Genomic DNA, 13,984 nt, shown 5'->3' on the forward strand with positions numbered 1-13,984 from the left:
AAGAGTATTAGAAAGTCAATAACTTTTGTGTTTTGTAATCAATAATTGGCCATCAATAGTGTTTTTAATGGTATGAGATTACATCAATGGTAAAAAATCACTCACTTTTTTTTTTATGGTTAAGTGTTGGCCACAAAATACAAAAGTTGTTGGCCCTAGATTTTCTCTAATCGATATTAAACTCGTTTCATTTCTATTTGTAATTAGTAAAAAGTTAAACTTTAACTCATCTCTGTCTGTATTCGTCGTCCCGCCTCTATAATTATTAAAATCTAACAAATAAAATTAAATTTTAAAATTTATATAATCAACTTTATATACATAATCTAAATTAAAGTAAAAATTTAAATATAATATAATATTATTAATTATTATATATATATCAGGGCGGGTAGAGTGGGTTTAATTTAAACCCGATTCCACTCCAAATGGAGTGGATATTCACAAATTCGAATAATATTATCACCTTTAATCTACTTATTATCACTTTATCTTCGCATAATTTAGCTTGGAATTCGATTCAATAAATTGTGCCTGTCTTGTTAGAAAATTATTAATTTTTTAATTTAATTATGGGTATACATATATTAACTATAATCATAAATTAAATTATTTTATATTAAATAATTTATATAACAATGATCTAATTTATTGTCACAAATGCTTGTTGAATTAAATAAGTTATTATTATTTTTTATTTAAAAATAAATAAAAATAAAATCAAATATACTATTTTATTTGAATTTTAAAATTTAATGAGTACTACACTCAAATATAAATAGTGATTTCAGGATTTTAATTTCAACATATCAAATTAAAGCCACTTTCATAACTCTTTTTCCATCAAAGAAGTTGTGATTCTGCCCTATTAAAGATACAGAAGACTTTGGTTGAGGAAGATAAAAAAACTATACTCTTCTAATCATGCTTGTGAATTTAGGTATGTTTCCGTATTTAAGCAATTCTTTCTTAATGATTTAACATAGATGGTCTTGGGGTTAAGAAATTTTAAGAATTTTCAACAAGTGATATCAAAGTCATCATTGTAGGGATAGCAACGGGTCTCAATGGAGCGGGACATACCCTTACCCTTGCCCCGCCTCCAGTATCTGTCTCCACGCCCTGTATCTGCTGGGGACCTAGGTCTCCGTGAATTTTTGTAAAAAATAAAAAAAATAAAGATAAGTCTTAAATGTCATTACAAACTTAATTTTCATAGTCTTCAAAGACTTAAATAGCAATAACCAACAAATACTTAATACTAAACATATTCATAAACAACCAAATATATCCATAAACTACCACACATAATTCATGACATTGTATAAATATAATTCTCAAGCATTCTTTCATTCTGTAATGGTCATGAAATTAAATTCTGATTTACTTGAATCCTACATCGAAAAAAATAATTTAAAATTAAAATCGTATAATAACTCATCAATAAGTCAAGAATATAAAAAAAAGTGTATTGTATATAATTTAGTAGTTTACTTATACCAACATCTCCTTTAATGTTATGAATTATGTAGCATTCAAATTCTATGTTAGTTGTGGTGCCAAGTTCACTCCAAAACCAATCTTGATTACACATTAAAGTTTCTAATATATTCGGATGCAATCTACTACAATGTGGTGTAACAAATCGACCACTCGTACTAAATGAAGATTCAGAGGCAACTGTAGAGATAGAAATCGCCAAAAAATCCTTACCAATAGCTTGCAAAGTAGAAAATTTCGCTCTATTTGATTCTCACCAATTTAAGATATCAAAATCATGTTTAGTTTGTAGCACTAGTCTCTCTTCAAGACAATAATCTAACTCATTCTTTGTATCAATAAATACGGATTCCTCACTTACATGCGCAGCAAAGTCAGCTTGCCAAGATTCATGACTAAACTTCTTCCCTCTTGAACCCAAAGGAATTGGTGGTAGTAGCGGCATATTTAATTAAGCAGCTTGTTCTCTCTTTCTTCCTTTTGTTGCATATTCTAAAACTAAATCTTGCACTACCTTTTTTATTTGACCAATTATAACACATGACTCTGTCTCACCATATATTTTAAGAAAAAAAATTTAACAAATACATCTTATACCTAGGATCCAAAAGAATTCCAATAGCCATAACTGCATTAATCACACCTCAATACTTTTTAAACTTAGCTATCATACTGGTAGCCATCATTTCAAGTACCTCATTTTCACAATTTTTCACTCCATCAAAGCCCATTTAATCACATAAACTTTAGCAAAATAAAGATTTGATGAAGAATAAATTATTCTAGAGAACAATTCAGTCACATCAAAAAACATTCTCAATCTTTAAAAAATTTTATCTGTCATATCTCAATCCTTATCACTAGGCAAAGATTTATATTAAATCTTATGAAATAAAAATCTTTTAAACTCATCTCTATAGATAATTGTAACTTCAAGTATTAAAAAGGTTGAATTTCGCTTAGTTTTGCAATCAAGACAAATATTTTTTTGTAGGGTATTTCAAGTTGCACACATATTTTCTTAAATTTTTCTTCTTTCTTAGGTATTGCGGTCAAATAATAAACAATATCCCTCACTCTTTCTATAGCATGTGAAATAAGTTGTAATATATCTTTGACAATCAAATTTAATATATATGCACAACATCGCATGTGAAACAAACTACCACTCAATAAAATTTTTATGTGATATTTTAGTTAAAATATTCTCAATCATAACGTCATTAGTACTACAATTATCAACAGTCAAAATGAATACCTTCTCATCAAAATTTCAATCCATCAAACAATCTACGAGAACCTCTAAAAGCATCTCAACTATGTTGGAAGCAGCACATATATAAACCTACAATGACAATTTAGTATAAAAAGAATATTAGAAGTATTCCAGTTATAAACATTTCACAAATAAATATAACAAAATTAAATATTTAATATTATTACCTTACAACACGGCTTTGCAATTTTCAAGAATCACCAATATAATGGGCCGTGATAGTCATATAACTTTTATTTTAGTTGCTTGTTGTCCACATATTAGTCGTAATTGCAACTTGACTTTTATTTCTTTCAAGAACATTTATTGTCTTGGATCTCTCATCATTGTAGAGCTTTAAGATGTCATTTTTCAACGTGTTGCGAGTAATCACCTTAAAGAGAGGTTGCAAAGCATCGCAAAATCGTTTAAAGTCAATGTAGTCCACAATAAATAGCGGATACTCGTAAAGACAAACCATAACAGATAATTCTTTCCTTATATTTTCTTGGTCAAATTTATATGCACCAACAACATCTGTATTTTCACTAGTTGTTGGAGTTGTCTTCATCATACATTGCTTTGTATCTCTAGTGGTGCGAAACTTGTACATTTTGAAGTGATTACGCAAGTGCGAAGTTCTTTGTTTTGGGTCACCAAGTAGCTTCGCTTTGAATTCAGCCTTTAATTTTTTTCTTGATTTCCACAATCTTGAAGTTATTCCACATTTTTGAGGTTAACTTCCTCTTTTGAACACCACTTGTAGAGTTTGTTGTTTCTTCATTGGTAGTTGTCGTATCGGTTGGAGATTCTTGTAGTTAAAATTGAGGAGGCTCTTAAGTAGTTTGAACATTAGTGACTATAGGTACTTCCGATGGAATACTTTTCTCAAGAGTATTATTCAATGCATCAGAAGAAAACATTTTGTAAAATCACAAGACAATAAAACTATAATTACATACACAAAACAATCCACAAAAAATTATATAAATCAAATCACAGAAATCACAAAAAAAATATAAATCACAGAAAATCACAAAACTTAAATTACAAACATCACAAAAAAACCTAAATTACAGAAATCACATAAAATATAAATTAACAAATATAAATTATAATTATAATTAACCTAACTTACAGAAAATATAACACAAACACATAAATTACATAAATCAGAATCAGAACCAGAAATTATAACATATTAAACACATAAAAATCATAAATAACAGAATGAAAAAATCCACAAAAAATCACATAAACCATAAAAATTAGAATAAAAAATATAAATTATAATTAACCTAACTCACAAAAATTATAACACAAACACATAAATTACATAAATCAGAATCAGAATAAAAAATTATAATATAAACACATAAAAATCATAATTCATAGAATTGGAAAATCCACAAAGAATGACATAAATCATAGAAATCAAAATCAGAAATATAAATTATAATTACCCTAATAAAAAAAGTTATAACACAAACACATAAATTACATAAATCAGAACTAGAATCATAAAAAATTATAACATAAAAATCATAAATCACAAAATTCGAAAATCACATAAATCATAGATGGGAGAAGAGTTCACAGATTAATAAATGCTTCAAAAATCAAAGTAAGTAAAAATTTCAAAGTTCACAGAAGTTGACTTACAAAAAGGAAGAGCAGCCGACGGTGAAGGTCGTTGAAGATGGAGAAGAGGCACAAAGGCTTCGACATGAAGACCGGCAACTCACTGTTGTGTTGAGCGGTGACATCGAGAGTGAGAAGAGAGGAGAGAATCTTAGCGTTGGTGGTGAGGGACTGAGGGGGTAGGAGGTGATAGTCGGCAGTCGACAATGGTAAATGGTAAGACCACAAGAGGAGAGATTTTGAGAGTGATTTCAATGAAGAGTGAAAGAGAAGAGTATGCGTGACGGCTAGAGTTAACATTTCTCAAATCTCATATATATATATATATAAGAGTATGCGTGACGGCTAGAGTTAACATTATCTCATAAATATCATATATATATATATATATATATATAAGAGGCATTTTAGATTTTTCATACATACAAGAATTATAGGTTTCCATGGAGTCTCTGTTTCTGTCTCTTATAATAAACGGGTCTCCACAGGTATAAAAAATTTCTATATCTGTCTTCGGCGGATAAATTCTTGCGAGTATTTATTTTGCCGGGAAATTTTACTGTCTTTATATTTTATGATTGAATTATTGAGAAATGATTAATTCTGTAATATATAAAAGAATTGTTGCGACTTAGCTTGTTTATTATTTGAATTTTTTTTGTTGTGGATTTGTGGATTCAATTTTGAAATTAAACAAAGAAATTAACAATTGATGGTACGGATATTTATATATAAAGATGTGTACAATTAATAAGGTCACAATATTATTGTGGCTTACTATTTTATTACTTTTATGCTATATAACGATCTGTTTTGTTATATAATTAAAAATTAAATTATTATATCCAGCTATTTTATAAACGTTTGGTTTTGAAATAAATTGATTGAATATTATATTGTTAAAGTAGTTTTTTTTTGTGAAAATTAATTTATTTTAGAACATTAAGAATACAATAATATGTAATTCATGCGAACATTTGTCATTCCAAAAGAAAATTTATATTTCGCAGAGTTACATATACATATAAATGATATTTATATATTTTGATAAATGGTTAAAAATAAATCTATACTCATTATTTATGCAAATAATAATCGGTCCAACGAAAGATTATTGTCAAGCCAAATAATAAATATTGAATCTTGTATTTATTTTCTATTTAATTATGCAAGAGATCATTTGGTATTTAGATTCTGACTTTGTTGAACGTCAAGATAATTTTGATCCATTGCAGGTATATTCATATGCTCATTGAAAAAGTTTTTTGAAAAAGTATTAAGAAGATAATCATTACTCTTTTTACTAAAGCATTTCAATATAAAACACTTTTTAAAGACATCCAATAATTAGGTGATTACAAACACGTGTCACAAATTATGGATATATATTTAAAAGACAACTTGAATTATTTTGTGATAATGTGTTAGTAGTCTAATATTTTAAATTATTATTAAACAAGAGAGTTCAGAGTGTTTAAGTATCTAATGAACAAATTCACAAACTCCATAAATGCATGCATATTTGGTTAGTATGAAACAAACACAAGGTCTTTTATGTGGATACTATTAATATGGGTGTTGTTACAGATCCGGCCCACGGATCCCGGACCCAAAGTTGAGCCCGAACCCGGTTTCCCGGGTTCGACCCGCCTCCCTCTTCTAGAAGGCCCAAAACCGGCCCTCTAGAACTCCTAACCGACTTTCGAATTCAAACGTCTTCCCTATCTTGATCAAACAAGATAAGATAAGATAACTCCCATCACCTATAAATAGCGGACTTAAGTCCCTACAGGTATTCATTCATTCCTCACACCATATACCTCTTAGATCCATTCTGACTTGAGCGTCGGAGTGTCTTTGTAGGTACCTCCCCCACTGCTCCAGTCAAGCGATCCAGCGTCCGCCTCAACCCGCAGGTTCCCGATCCATATCTCAACCCGTACCCGAGACATCCAGTACATTGGCGCCGTCTGTGGGGACTCTGCGCTGACAAAAGCCGGAATGGGGGACGTACTAGAAGAAGCCTCCTCAAGCCAGGAGGACTCTCGACCAAAGAATCCAACCCCAGAACACCAAGAGGTCGCAAAACAAGCAAGGATAGCAAGTACTATCCACAATGCAAACGATCATATCATCACGGAACCGCGACACCTCGAGAAAACGGGGGACAAAGCGGCACGAATCATCCAAGATCTTTGCCTCCGAGTCCAGGAACTCGAAGGCAAATTGGCCACCAAGGAAAGACATAACAACGACACGGAAGCCATGCAACTTCCAGGTCAAAATCTCGCCACGGCAGATCGCCGACTCGGCAACGCAAGAGGAGAGACGATCGCAGCACCTCGCGCGACCACGAGCGAGAAAAATCGCCAAAACGGCGATACAGCAAAAGACACAACCGCAGCACTTCCCGAGACCTGAGTCGACAGCACGACTCGGACGAAGATCGACGACACCGAGATACCAAATGCACAAGAAACGACCATACAATAATGGGAGCTACACCTTTCACAGAAAGAATCTTAAGGGCAAAACTCCCCAAAGGTTTAGATAAACCTACCGACATGAAGTACGACGGAACCAAGGATCCTCAGGAACATCTAACGGCCTTTGAGGCCAGGATGAACCTAGAAGTAGCGGTCGACGCGGTCCGATGCAGGGCCTTCCCGGTAACCCTAGCCGGACCGGCAATCAAATGGTTCAACGCCCTCCCAAACGGATCCAGAGCCGGTTTCCACGATATAACGCGAAAGTTCATGGCCCAGTTCACAACTAGAATCACTAAAGCTAAACACCCCATCAGCCTACTAGGGGTCACGCAGAAACAAGAAGAATCCACAAGAAAATACCTCGACCGCTTCAACGACGAATGCCTAACAGTCGACGGACTCACGGATTCCGTTGTAAGCCTCTGCCTAACTAACGAGCTCATGAATGAAGATTTTCACAAACACCTTACCACCAAACCAGTATGGACCATGCACGAGATCCAGAACGTCGCCAAAAATTACATCAATGACGAGGAAGTCAGCCAGGTCGTCGCCGCCAATAAACGGCAACACGGCAATGCTCAACACGGCAACTCGGTGCCCCAAAATAACCCACCACCCAGGGAAAATCAAAGAGACCACCCCAAACTGACGAATGCAAGCCGACCGCCAAGAATCGGTAAATTCTCTAATTACACCCCCCTAACAGCTCCAATTACCGAGATATACCACTATATAGCGGACAGAGGTATCATCCCAAAAGCCCGGCAACTAAGAGAAAGAACGGGCGGCAACAAAACGTTTTATTGCGACTACCACCGAGGATACGGGTACAGGACACAAGACTGTTTTGACCTTAAGGACGCCCTCGAACAAGCCATAAGGGACGGCAAACTCCCAGAGTTCGCCAAAATCATCAGAGAACCAAAGCGCGCGGAAAGAGATAGGTCACCAGAGAAAGAAGGGCGCAACCCGAGGACGCAAAAATAAACCCCCAGAGAAAACCCAGAAGACGACCCGACCATGATAGTAAACGTTATCACGGGCAAGGACGTATCAGGAAATCCAAAACAACACTCAAAAAGGACCTCAAAATCCTGGCCGTCAGGGATCAAGCTCCAACCACCACCACCGGTAAAACAATAATTTTCCTACCCGAGGACTGCCAGCACGGAAGCTCGGCTGAAGATGCCCCTTTCATCATCTCGGCAAGAATCGGAACGGGACTCGTCCAGAGAATACTGGTGGACACCGGCGCAGACTCCAACATCCTTTTCCGAGGAGCCTTCGACAAGCTCGGGCTTTGCAACGAAAATCTCCAAACACACCGCAACGGCGTCACGGGACTCGGGGACAACTTTCTCAAACCAGAAGGTTCCATCACCCTCCCCCTCACCATAGGAACAAGCGACCAAAGGATGACAATTCTATATGAATTCGTGGTCCTAAAAGACTCCACCGCTTACAACGTCATTCTCGGAAGAAAAACAATCAATGACTTCTCGGCCATCATATTTACCAAATACCTCCTTATGAAGTTCATAACGGAAGACGGCTCCATCGGAACCATCCAGGGAGACCGGGAAGTCGCGGCAGAATGCGACAACACCAGCCTGGCTTTACGGAAAAAATCCCGCGACGAGGCTGGGATATTCCTAGCCGACATGGACGCCCGACAAGACGACCAACCTAGGCCAGAACCGGAAGGCGACATGGAAAAATTACAAGTAGGGCAAACCAGGGACGAATACACATTCATCAACAAAAACCTCCCATATAACCTCAAAGAAGACCTTTCCCAATTTTTGAAACAAAACAGAGACTTGTTCGCTTTTACGCCAGCCGACATGCCGGGGATAGACCCCGACCTAATGTCCTACCGACTAGCCGTAGACCCCAAAGCCAAACCCGTGGCACAAAGGAAACGGAAAATGTCGTCAGACCGAGCGGCCGAGGTCAAGAGACAAGTACAAGCCCTACTCGAAGCAAACTTCATCCGAGAACTACCTTACACGACGTGGTTAGCAAATGTCGTACTGGTAAAAAACTCGAACGGAAAGTGGCGAATGTGCATCGACTACACGGACCTCAACAAAGTCTGTCCAAAAGACGCCTTTCCCCTGCCAAACATCGACGGATTGGTGGACGCCGCATCCGGACATCGATACCTCAGCTTCATGGACGCATACTCCGGCTATAATCAAATACCCATGCACCGACCCGACGAGAAAAAAATGGCATTCATCACCCCCGACGAAACGTACTGCTACACAGTCATGCCCTTCGGCTTAAAGAACGCCGGAGCCACATACCAAAGGCTCGTTAATAAAATATTTCGAGACCTATCCGGAACAAAACTAGAAGTCTACATAGATGACATGCTCGCCAAGACCGACTCCGGCGATCAACTCATCAGCGACCTCAAGGTCATCATGAAAATACTACGAAAGCACCAAATGCGACTCAACCCGACAAAATGCGCCTTCGGAATGGAGACAGGGAAGTTCCTCGGCTTCATGATCACACAACGCGGAGTTGAAGCCAACCCAGAAAAAGTGTCGCGCCGTCCTTGAAATGACAAGCCCGAAAAACATAAACGACATCTAGAAGCTCACCGGCCGACTAACAGCACTATCTCGCTTTCTCGGAGCGTCGGCCCAAAAAGCAATCCCCTTCTTCAAACTGATGAAAAAAGGAACCCCCTTCAAATGGGAAGCAGAATGCGAAGAAGCTTTCCAACATTTCAAGAAAGTCTTAATAGAACCACCGGTCCTCGCCAAACCCCAAACAGGGGAGACTCTCTACTTGTACCTCTCCATAACGGAAGAAGCACTCGCGGCAGCACTTATCCGCGAAAAAGAAAGGAAAGAACAAAAACCCATATACTTCATAAGCAAAGTCCTACAAGACGGAAACCCGCTACTCGCGCATAGAAAAGCTAGCCTCGCCCTCCTCACGGCCTCCCGACGTCTACGGCAATATTTTCAGGCCCATCCAGTGATAATTCGAACCGGCCAAGCTGTTAAACAGGTGCTACAAAAACCCGACCTAGCGAGCAGAATGTTAGCATGGTCCATCGAACTATCTCAGTTCGATATCAAGTTCGAACCCCGATACGCGATCAAAGCGCAGGCCATGGCCGACTTTATCGCCGAGATGACACCGGGAAACTCCACCCCCGAATCCTGGAAACTACACGTCGACGGCTCCTCGAACGTCACTTCTGGAGGCGCCGGAGTCATTCTCAAAAATCAAAACGGAGTCGTGATCAAACAGTCAGTTCGATACGAATTCCCAGTCTCAAATAACCAAGCAGAATACGAAGCCCTCCTGGCGGGCTTAGCCCTATCCCGGAAAGTCGGAGCAAAGGTCCTGGAGGTGAATACCGATTCACAGGTAGTTAGTTCCCAAGTTAACGGAGATTACCAGACACGAGATCCCCTACTCCAACAATACCTTGCCAAGGTAAATAAACTGAAAGAAGGATTCGAACACGCTACCATACAACACGTTCCTAGGGAACGAAACGCCAGGGCAGACCTACTTTCCAAAATAGCTAGTACCAAACCAGGACACGGTAACAAATCGCTAATTCAGGAAGTCGTTAAGTCGCCCTCCGTATCAACAACGACCAACGCTCATCTGACATTTTCAAACCAGGGATCTTGGACCTACCCTATCCTACAATACCTCCTCAACGGAACATTACCACTAGACCCCAAAGAGGGAAAACGAATAAAGAGGGAAGCCGCCAACTATACAGTTGTCGCAGGACAACTATACAAACGCGAACTCTCGCAACCCCTGCTCAAATGCGTCAAACCAGGGGACACGGAGTACATACTCCGCAAAATCCACGAAGGTTGTTGCGGCCACCACGTCGGAGGTAAAACCTTAGCCCAAAAAGTCATCAGGGCAGGTTACTTCTGGCCCGCGGTTATTCGGGACTCCATACAGTTAGTAAAAAAATGCGACAAATGTCAAAGGCACGCCAATATCCACCAAGCCGCCCCTCACCAACTCAGCATCATATCGGCAGAGCGGCCATTCGGCACTTGGGGGATCGACCTCGTCGGGCCCTTCCCTAAGGCACCCGGTCAACTCAGGTATCTCATCGTCGCCATAGATTACTACACCAAATGGATCGAGGCCGAACCCCTGGCCTCCATACGGCAACCCAATGCCGAAGATTCCTCTGACGACAGATCATCACCCGATTCGAGATCCCCGAGATCGTCATCTCGGACAATGGAACCCAATTTGCTGACAAAAAGTTCAGAGAATTTCTAGAAGGGTTACATATATCCCATCGCTTCAGCTCGGTAGAACACCCCCAAACAAACGGACAGGTGGAATCCGCAAACAAAATAATCGTCAAAGGACTCAAGAAATGGCTTGACGAAGCCAAAGGACTATGAGCCGACGAACTCGGATCGGTCCTATGGTCATACCGAACAACACCTCAAACGACCACGGGAGAAACACCTTTTCGATTAACATACGGTGTGGAGGCCGTCATCCCAGTAGAGATCGGAGTCCCAAGCCCCAGAAAAATGGTCGGAGGAAACGATGAGGAAGCAGAACGCGATCTCATCGACGAAGAAAGAAGCATAGCTCATATCAGAGAGCTAGCCCTAAAACAAAGAATCAGCTTAAGATACAACCATGGCGTCATCCGACGAGAATTCGCAACTGACGATCTTGTCCTACGACGAAACAACATCGGTCTCCCAACCCCAGGAGAGGGAAAACTCACTCCCAACTGGGAAGGACCATACAGAATCAAGGCTACAATCGGAAAGGGTGCATACAAACTCGAACGGCTTAACGGCGACGAAGTCCCAAGGACGTGGAACGCCGCCAACCTACGACGATACTACACTTAGACCGACCTGACTAGGTCACCCCTTTTCTCTTTATTGTTTATGTCTTTTCTTTACTTATCTTCCCATTTTACTACTCTCGAATTTTAAATATCGCTTAAGTATCAATCCCGAGTACTCTTTTCCGCCATAGACAGAGGGTTTTAACGAGGCCCGACCTTCAATAAAATTCCATTAAAAGCTATTTCTATTTTTTCTAAGTGTCCAAGATACGGAACAAAAACACAGCCACGACTGGGGGACCGATCACCCCCCAGGCCCAAAACACGGATATCCACGAAAACCCGACCAAACGACGATCCGCTCATCCCGAACAAAGGGAATAAATAAACATAAAAACGGAATAGCTTAAAACAGAATATACAAAAGAAGCCCGAACAGCCGAAAAAGTCATTAAATGAAGTCCAAAATTACGAAGTCACAGTTACACGGCCCACGGCCAACCAAAATATCCAAAATAAGTCCAAAACAAAATTCAAAATACAGATACAAAGCTACTCAAGGTCGAGAAAGCCCCCATCACAGACACGTCCACACCCGGAGCCAACACCAAGGCCTGAGCCTTCATCGTCTCCTCGGTGGCAGTAATCGCATCTTTAGCATCGGCCAACAACTCTGCCTTTTCCCTCTTCAGAGTCACAACTTCAGCCTTCAAAACCTCCAGCTCGCCAAGAAACGCGGCAGTTTGAGAACCTACGTCGGAAGCCCTTTGCCGCTCTGCGCCCAGTTGAGAAAGAAGTGAAGTCTCTACCTCGGAAAGACGGAGGATCTCTGCCCCAGCCTCCTCGGAAGACTTCACTGCTTTCTCCCTTGCGACCTCGGCAGCCTCAAGTTGCTCCTTCAATTTAGCCACCTCAGCATGTGACTGACGAAGTTTTTTGTCCAACAAACCAACCTGAGCCATCACGGGTTCGGCCATCCGAACAACAACAGCAGATCGGAGGAGGGCACGATACACCGACTTAGCCTGGAATGACACATCACAATCATAAAAAAACGGCTCCGTCCCAGGCATCAAGTGCTGATCAATAAACCCAGAAGCGTCGAACCGCCAATCCATTACACTGGGCACAACACCCTCCTCCTCAAAGGTCTCACTGCTAGGCTCCTCGGCCCTCTTCCTCTTTCGAGAAGCCTCGGAAGCTGAAACCACGACGACTTCAGGCGAGTTCACAAGACCAGGCGAAGCCCGAGCATCGGCTCTCATCCCCGACGAAACCACCTCATGAGAAACAGCCTGAGAATCCACAGCGGGATTAGAAACAAGGGTAGCGGGAGACGACGATCCCTCATCCCGACCCATCGCCGCCTTTAACCGCGCCAAAGAAGTCAAACCACCTGCCATCTCAACTGAAAGAAGCCAAAGAAAAATCAAGTTACCAAACCGGGAAGAACAAAAGCAAAACCAAAAAAGAGAGTCACACACCAATATACGTCCGACAAACCTTGGGATCCCCCATGACGTCTCGAGGATTTAACGGGCGCTCGCCAAATAGATGCCACAGGACACCGGCAATGTCCTTATCCTCAGGAGACAGACCATCATAAGTGACCTTAGTCAAAACCGACGGGCCGGCACCGAAGTTCCAGTATGTCGGGAACTGACGCTCGCCCTCCAGCGTCAACCAAAACGGACGATGCCTCTAGACAGGGCGCACTTTAAAATACTCCCTCTTAAAGCCATGGAAAGAATCCTCAAACAACCCAAAAATACGACGATGAGACTGAGCACGGAATGACATATACCCCCTTCTTATGCTTCCCTTCCTTAGTCGGAAGCGTGCACAAGAAAAGGAAGAGGAAAACAGGAACAGAAGCCGGAAGATCAACATACCAGCACACCAATTCAAAAGACCACACGGCAGCCCAACTATTCGGGTGAAGCTGAGACGGTGCCACAGAACACCGACTCAGCAAATCCTGAACAAACAGAGAAAAAGGGAACCGCACGCCGAGCCGAGTAAACATCGACTCGTAAACCCACATCCAATCCGGCACAGTGGGCGAATGGAGGTTCAAATAACAAACGTGCTCGTCGGCATTCGGGAGGACGAGCTCATACTGCCTCTCCTCGTCACCACCACCACAAATCGCCCCCTGATCACGGAGCCTCTGAAGATCATCCTCCGTCATCCATGATGGAACGCTTCACACGTCGCTAGTCACCCAAGTGTAACGAGCGCGGACGCCCCTGGAAGGGGCAATTGGGGCACCTA

At 40.6% G+C, this 13,984-nt stretch overlaps 1 protein-coding gene across 1 annotated transcript; it reads left to right on the plus strand.

The window, feature by feature from the left end:
- The first annotated feature begins 9,570 nt into the window (after positions 1 to 9,570).
- On the plus strand, positions 9,571 to 11,175 carry LOC130961192 (uncharacterized). The gene has a single exon (XM_057886937.1). The coding sequence runs from the start codon at positions 9,571 to 9,573 to the stop codon at positions 11,173 to 11,175; it is 1,605 nt and encodes a 534-aa protein (XP_057742920.1).
- Positions 11,176 to 13,984: the final 2,809 nt, after the last annotated feature.

This window comes from Arachis stenosperma, chromosome 2 (genome assembly GCF_014773155.1).
Source record: "Arachis stenosperma cultivar V10309 chromosome 2, arast.V10309.gnm1.PFL2, whole genome shotgun sequence".
Taxonomy (NCBI): Eukaryota; Viridiplantae; Streptophyta; class Magnoliopsida; order Fabales; family Fabaceae; genus Arachis; species Arachis stenosperma.